This window comes from Piliocolobus tephrosceles, chromosome Y (genome assembly GCF_002776525.5).
Source record: "Piliocolobus tephrosceles isolate RC106 chromosome Y, ASM277652v3, whole genome shotgun sequence".
Taxonomy (NCBI): Eukaryota; Metazoa; Chordata; class Mammalia; order Primates; family Cercopithecidae; genus Piliocolobus; species Piliocolobus tephrosceles.
In genome coordinates, this window is record NC_045456.1 from 22,945,257 (window position 1) to 22,953,461 (window position 8,205).

The 8,205-nt window shown below is 37.3% G+C and overlaps 1 protein-coding gene across 4 annotated transcripts in view; it reads right to left on the minus strand.

The window, feature by feature from the left end:
- The window catches only part of ZFY (zinc finger protein Y-linked), a 63,560-nt gene that overhangs the window by 3,941 nt on the left and 51,414 nt on the right, over positions 1 to 8,205 (minus strand). For 2 of the 4 annotated variants that reach the window (XM_026451325.2, XM_026451324.2), the window contains 4 exons: positions 2,816 to 2,965; positions 2,407 to 2,550; positions 1,347 to 1,502; positions 438 to 578 (listed from right to left, as the gene is read on the minus strand). In XM_026451325.2, the coding sequence (XP_026307110.1) occupies positions 438 to 578; positions 1,347 to 1,502; positions 2,407 to 2,550; positions 2,816 to 2,965 (591 nt within the window). Of the gene's footprint in view, positions 1 to 437; positions 579 to 1,346; positions 1,503 to 2,406; positions 2,551 to 2,815; positions 2,991 to 8,205 lie in introns of those variants that run through there. The other 2 variants (XM_026451327.1, XM_026451326.2) reach the window with 2 other exon arrangements.

An 8,205-nucleotide genomic window follows, 5' to 3' on the forward strand; every position in this document is an offset into this window, starting at 1 on the left:
TGCATTTCTTCTTTGGTGACTGACTCCAAGCCAAATATATGCTAAGAGTAAAGCTTAACTGCACCTATAAATAAATTTTAATATGCAAAGAAGCATTCAAAACAACACAGGATAGTAATCTGTCCTATAAATAACCTAGGTACTTCTTCCACTTCTCTGTAGATTATACCTGCTTTATGCTGGTATACATAGATCCATGTAATTTTGTTCACTTAAAGTTAGGTAACATTTTAGAAATTTATTTTCCTTTTCACTAAAATCACCAGAGGATTTTAATTCTTTTTCCTGAATGTTTGAGGCACAACTGTTTCTTTTTATCCAAGAAAATCATTCATGAATATCACTGAATTTTGAAATTTTTTCTTTCAAATTCAATACACAAAAATGCACGTGGCCTAGCAGCTAAAACTCCGTCATAACACTCCTGTGGAACTCACCTGTTTGGTACTGCCTGGAATCAGGTCTTCTCTTTTTCTTTGGTTTTTGTTTAGCCAGTCTGCCAAGGCCAGCAGACTCATCTACGTGCAAGAGAGCACTTGCAGTGCCATTCCGGTTTTCAATTCCATCAGAATTATTACCTAATGATGTGCATTAAAACACAAAATTACACAACATTATAAATTCTAAACAATCAGGAATTCTTTATTAACAAGAAGTCCTGACATTCACGAATGACAGAAAGTCTTTATTTTTTATTTTTATTTTATTTTTTTAATGTATTTTTGAGACAGAGTCTTGCTCTGTCACCCAGGCTAGAATACAGAGGTATAATCTTGGCTCACTGCAACCTCCTCCTCTCAGGTTCAACAGATTATCCTGCCTCAGCATCCTGAATAGCTGGGATTATAGGAACACACCATCATACCCATCTCATTTTTTTGTATTTTTAGTAGAGAGGAGGTTTCACCATATTGGCCAGGTTGATCTTGAACTCCTGACCTCAAGTCATCCACCTACCTCAGACTACCAAAGTGCTGGGATTACACACGTGAGCCACTACACCTGGCCCCCAACTGCAGATAATGTGTTTTATGGGCATATTTATGGCAAGACCATGAGAAGTGCCTAGCTTCCATATCTTGCTCTATTGGACTCCCTTATTACCTCCCAAAATTGTAAAGTTATGAGTTACCTATAAACCAAGATTTAAAATGTTAGACTGAAAGCTCCCACACTTAGGTAATAAAGGCATGAAAGTTCATGTTAAAATTAAAGGCAACAAGGAGACTATGTAATCTTCCTCTACTTTTGCTTAAATCATGAAACCCTAAGACCACAGAAATCACTTTCAACAGCGAATTAATGTTCAAAAACCACTCAATCCTTCTAGGTACTATGTAAGTTACCATAAGCTGCTGCCCATGCAATTGGCACGAAGGTTTTCATTTCATCCTCATCAATTTGCTGCTCATCATGCACAGCAGCTGCTGCTGCTGCAACAGCAGCATCCTCCTCTCCTACGATCACTTCCATATAAACTTCATCAGCAATTTCAGCAACATCTAAGCACAAAATAAATAAAAAATTTTTTGTGACTAGGTTTACAGAGATCACACAGAAAAAATACAGTAGTAGGAAAAAATAAACTGCTGAATTAATCATTTGTTTCTTGGCTTTAACCATAATTAGCTTATAAAGCAACAATGAAAACATACATAGTCACTGATATATTTCCTTGGAATATGGCAATATAGTAATCTCTAAAACAGTGTTGCTTTTTTTTTCAAATATTGGTTGCATTAAAAAAAAAACAGCTTGGGCAGAGCACAGTGGCTCATGCCTGTAATCCCAGCACTTTGGGAGACCAAGGTGAGCGGATCATGAGGTCAACAGATCGAGACCATCCTGGCCAACATGGTGAAACCCTCATCTCTACTAAAAATACAAAAATTAGCTGGGTGTGGTGGTGCGTGCCTGTAGTCTCAGCTACTTGACAGGCTGAGGCAGGAACCTTGGAGGTGGAAGTTGCAGTGAGCTAAGATTGCGCCACTGCACTCCAGCCTGGCGACAGAATAAGACTCTGTCTCAAAAAAACAAAAACAAAAAACACTATTTATAGAAACATAAAACCCTCTTCCACAAAAAAAGCCACAGAGCTGGAAACCACCATCCTCAGCAAATTAACACAAGAATAGAAAACCAAACACCACATGTTCTCACTCATAAGTGGGAGTTGAACAATGAGGACACATGGACACAAGGAGGGGAACATCACACACTGGGGCCTGTTGTGGGGTGGAGTGCAAGACAAATACCTAATGGATGGTGGGCTTAAAAACCTAGATGATGGGTTGATAGGTGCAGCAAACCACCATGGCACATGCATACCTATGTAACAAACCTGCACATTCAGCACATGTATCCCAGAACTTAAAGTAAAATTTTTTTTAAAAAAAACCCACATACTTAAATCTTCATCTTCTTGTTGAGAGTCATTGACAGTCATATAAACCATCTTTTCCCTGGGAACACGAATACTGCTGTTCTGATCAAGTAGTTCAACTCTATGATCATTTTCAGGCTCACTCTCCACAATGTCTACAGTCTCACCTATCAGAAAAGATGAAAGCTCCAAAAATTATTAGAGAGTTCATTTTCACATATTTTGCTTCCATGTTTTCATATATTTTCATATTACTAAATCAAAAATATGTCTTAAAAGTTGTCTTTGGAAAAGAGTTCAAATTTTCCAACCTAAATAATCTAAACTAAATGCTAAATATCAATGAAAAAAAGTAACCTGTTTATTGTTTTGACACCATTTGGTTGAAACATTTGGATGATGACGTATAAAATGCTGACGGCTTCCTCTTACCTAAGTCATCTTCTCCAGGGTCAGCTTTAAAAATGTATACCTTGATGACTTCAGGACAAGTGCCATCCACTTTACAAGGATCCATTTCTGATTCTCCATCGATGGTCACTCCAGTGGAACCATCATGTTCTATTTTGCCAGCATCATCCACTGAAAAGGCAGAAAACATATCATCAACAATAAGAGCAGATGCTTTAAAACTTAAGAAAACTAATGAAAGGACATACATCATCTTTGCTTGTCATAAAGTAAAAGCATACAATATTACAAGTATTCTGTTTTATTTTTTGAGATGGGGTCTTTTCTTGTTCTGTCACTCAGGCTAGAGTACAGTGGCACAATTACTGTTCACTGCACCTTTGACTCCAGAATTCAAGCGATCCTTCTGCCTCAGCCTACTTCAGTAGCTGCAACAAGCGTATGCCACTATGCTCAGCTAATTTTTTATATTTTTTTGTACAGACAAGGTCTCACTATTTTTCTCTGACTTATCTCCAGTTCTCAAGCTCAAGCAATTCTCCCACCTCAGCCTCACAAAATGCTGGGATTACAAGCTTAAGCCACAGAACCCAGTTTACCAATGTTCTTGAAGATCTGAGAAATAATGCCCTACTAGTAAATTCAGTACACACTAGTCCTAATGTATTTTATGAGCATTACCTAACATTCAGTACTTCTGAATACAATAGTCTTATCTGTTTCTATGAGAATCATAAACTTTTTAAAAATCAAAATATGGTTGCCAGAAACAAATTCTGGCTGGCTGTGGTGGCACATATCTGTAATCCCAGCACTTTGGAAGGCAGAGGCAGGCAGATCACCTGAGGTCTGGAGTTTGAGATCAGCCTGGTCAACATAGTGAAACCCCTGTCTCTACTAAAAATACAAAAAAAATGAGTTGGGCATAGTGGCAGGTGCCTGCAATCCCAGCTACTCAGGAAGCTGAGGCAGGAGAGTCACTTGAACTTGGAAGGCAGAGGTTGCAGTGAGTCAAGATTACACCACTGTATTCCAGTCTGGATGACAGAGTGAAACTCTCAAAAAATAAATAAATAAATAAATAAATATAAAAATAGTTGTAAATTCTAATATTAATCTGTTTAAACCTAATACTACACACATATGCATTTAAAAATACACACACACACACACACAACATATACATGAGTTCATGGAAGTAATGAGTCTGGGTCTACTGCTGGCAAATACAGTAAGATGTAGGCTTAAGTATCTTCTTAAATGACTTAAGGCAGCCTGTTTCATGTATATGTATTAAAAAAAAATAATCCTTACTTACCAATAAAGTAAATATATGATTTCCAACAGTGGGCTCAGGGTATCTACAACAAACTGTTAAGTGTTACATAGTAAGGGAATCAAGTGTGCTGTTATGCTTGGGACTTCAAAATTTTAACAAAAGTAAAAAATAATGTCTTAAAAAGTACACTCTGGATTGCAGTAAATACCAAAAATATGACCCCCATATAATGTAACCTTACATTACACACCACTGTGGGCACTGACTACTATCTTTAGCACAACAGAAAGTGTGGCACAGACTAACGAATAACAGCACAACAGTACAATTTAATTTATCACAAAAGTCAGATTTTTCAATATTCAGTCCATTACAGAAACACTGAGTAATGTTCTCTCTGTTCTGGGCCCACCTGGCCTGTATGACACAGCAAGAGACCAACCACAGAGGAGTAGGACCCCAAGAAGCTTTTTCATTTCCCCTTTCCCATTTTAGTTTCCTTTTTGTATTCCTCTGCTGAATATATTTCATTATCCTTTTGGATAGATATTTATGTTTAATTCAATTAAACAATGATTCACAACTATAAATCAGACTCCGGGCAAGTATCAGAGGTGCAAACTTTAAAAGAAATTGACCCAAGGCCAGGCATGGTGATTCGCACCTGTAATCCCAGGGCTTTGGGAGGTGGACGTGAGTGGATTGCTTCAGGCCAGCCTGGCCAACATGGCAAAACATGTTTTCTACTGAAAATACAAAAGCTGGGCATAATGGCACATGCCTGTAATCCCAGCTTCTTGGGAAGCTGAGGCACAAGAATCATTTGAACCCAGGAGGCTGAGGCTGAGGCTGAGGCACAAGAATCATTTGAACCCAGGCCAGAGGCTGCAGTGAGCTAAGATCTCACTACTGCACACAAGGCTGGGCAACAGAGAAAGACTATCTCTAAAAAAAAAAAAAAAAAAAAAAAAAAAAGGTAATGGACCTAAGAAATTTATAATTCAGTGAAAAAGCAGACAGATGAGCAGATGATTATTTTTAAATGTGATCATAATAATGTAGTTTTTTTCTTTTTAAGTGATTACTGAAAGCATTACTTAATGCTCATAATAACTCCATGAGGAAGTGCTATAATACTGTTGACATTTTACAGTAAAGCAAACTTGAATGATTTATCTAAGGTCACACATCTAGTAACTGGCAAAACCAGAATTCAAATCTTGATCCATGTAATTCACAAGAAACAACCATCAACCTCCGGTGTTTGAAAAATGCTGTAAGTTTAAACTGTTAGATGGTTTCCATTAGTGCAGAGCAGATAAATGCACTCAATTCAACTACAATGAGTATTACTTAGAAAAGGCAATGGTGATAGTTTTGACTACTTTAGGTTTTAAATTCTTAGTCTTAACTTTTAACAGTGGCTTACAAACACAGAATTTAGATTTTGAAATCTTTGCATACTTTTCAAATTCCCCATCTTGTTCTTCAAAAGATCCAAAACTATATTTGTCTAATCAAAATTCTCTAAAGCCAACATTAAAAATATATATATATGCAATGACAATATAATTTGGTTTCTTACTAGGAATTACAGACTACTTTCAAATAGCATCTCCTTGTTGCCAACATGGATATTATAAAGTCTAACTACTTAACCCAGGATATGAGGACTTGAAACACTGGGCTACTAAAAGCTACTAAAACTTTACTATTTAAACACAAGATGTAAGCACCCAAAACAATGGGGAAAAAAGTTTTGTCTAACTTGGACACAGTAACATATTTTCAAATCACATTTTAATATACATTTGTCTTCAAAACAAAATGTCACTTAGAAAGACACTAGCTGATTCCTTAAAGTAAATTTAAAAGATTACTTAGAAGAAAAAATTAAATTTTCTTTTTTTTCTTGACATAGGAGTCTCACTCAGTTACCCAGGCTGGAGTGCATTGGCACCATCTCAGCTCACAGCAACTCCCAAGTTCAAGTGACTCTCTTGCCTCAGCCTCCTAAGTAGCTGGGATTACAGGCATGTGCAAGCATGTGCCAACACATGTTGTCAATTTTTGTATTTTTAGTACAGATGTGGTTTTGCCATATTGGCCAGGCTGGTCTTGAACTTCCTGACCTCAAGTGATCCAGTTGCCTAGGCCTCCCAAATTGCTGGGATTACAGGCTTGGGCAACTGCACTTGGCTTAAAATTTCTTTAAACATAAAATTATACTAATTTTGAACTCTCTAGTGCAATCTTTAATGTTAACACTGGTGTACATTATTTTTATTAAAACTGATTCGTTTTCCCATACAACGAAATAATATTTTATAAATTTTCAAGGTTTCCACAAGATAGTATTCATATAAAACAGGCCAAAACATTTCTGACTCCCCAGAGTCAGTGCCAACATTGCACTTGGCAAATGTTGCAAAGTGCAATAACAGCTGCCCCCCCCAAAAAAGTGAAGGTATCTCATGTAGACTGAAAGAGAACAGCACTTATTCTATGCAAAGAATACAGCAGGTAGGGGGACAGGACAGTAAGAGAGTATGTTTTTCAATACTGCTGCAAATCAGGCCATAGTGGGAAATGTGACCAACTGGTAAACCAAAACCAGGTCATGGAGGACTTTATGCACCAGGCAGAGGGGCTCAAACTTAATTCTGGTAGACTGCAAGTTTCTCAATCTGATTAAAATCAGAATCTGCAGGTATGGAATGAACTTGTATACACAAATAGACTCCAAGGTATCCTACTCTTGGGGATTCTTATCAGAGATCTGATAATTTCTGCTTTTAAAAAGAGCAGTCACTAAGTCAGATAAGTATTTTTGCTAAAGCATCCTGCTGGCCTTATAAAAAGCAGATTTGAAGAGACCAAGAAATGACGCAGGGAACTTCAAGTACATTTAGGTGACAGATAATGAGTCCTTGAATGAGGAGAGATGTAGTACAAATGGGGATAAAGGCTGAAGTTGAGTCATATTTAAGAATAAACTGAGAAGACGGAATGAATGACATGTGAAGCCACCTACAGAATATTCAACTCTGAAAGTTGAAGATCAACACCAATTTGGAAGCCATCAGCAAAATGTTAACTAAAAAACACTTGAGATCATGCAGTGAGCATCTGCAGTGTAAAGAAAATCATGAGCTAAAGACACAGTCCCAGTGAGATTATAATTTAAGGCAGGGGCAAGAAAGAATTCACACAGTAACCTAAGTAGAAAAAGCTGGAGAGGTAAGTGGAAGGGCATGAAAGAAGCTAGGGAGTTAAAGGTTCCAAGTATCCTAGTAAAACCTGCTGTAATAACACAAGCCAATGAGCTACAAAAGGGAGAGTTGAGGAAATGAGAAGGATGTCTGTCTTTATAACTCAGCTTAATTTTTAGCTGGTCATGTTATCTCACTTCTCTTTGCTTCCTCAGAAAATGAATTACAGTTCTCCTGAGGAAAAAAATTGGTTGCTGGATTTCCACTGGACTGCATTTTGTCTAAATTAATATCATAAAAACGGTGCTATTTTTTTGCTTTGCAGTCTTAAAATGCAAGCACATGGCTTGTGCCTCTCCATTCATTTAAATCATCTCATCTTTCAAAACCAGGTTGTTAAAACTTCATTTACCCCTTTGTCAGATGAGTAGATTGCAAAAATTTTCTCCCATTCTGTAGGTTGCCTGTTCACTCTGATGGTAGTTTCTTTTGCTGTGCAGAAGCTCTTTAGTTTAATTAGATCCCATCTGTCAATTTTGGCTTTTGCTGCCGTTGCTTTTGGTGTTTTAGACATGAAGTCTTTGCCCATGCCTATGTCCTGAATGGTACTACCTAGATTTTCTTCTAGGGTTTTTATGGTATTAGGTCTAACATTTAAGTCTCTAATCCACCTTGAATTAATCTTCGTATAAGGAGTAAGGAAAGGATCCAGATTCAGCTTTCTACTTATGGCTAGCCAATTTTCCCAGCACTATTTATTAAATAGGGAATCCTTTCCCCATTTCTTGTTTCTCTCAGGTTTGTCAAAGATCAGATGGCTGTAGATGTGTGGTATTATTTCTGAGGACTCTGTTCTGTTCCATTGGTCTATATCTCTGTTTTGGTACCAGTACCATGCTGTTTTGGTTACTGTAGCCTTG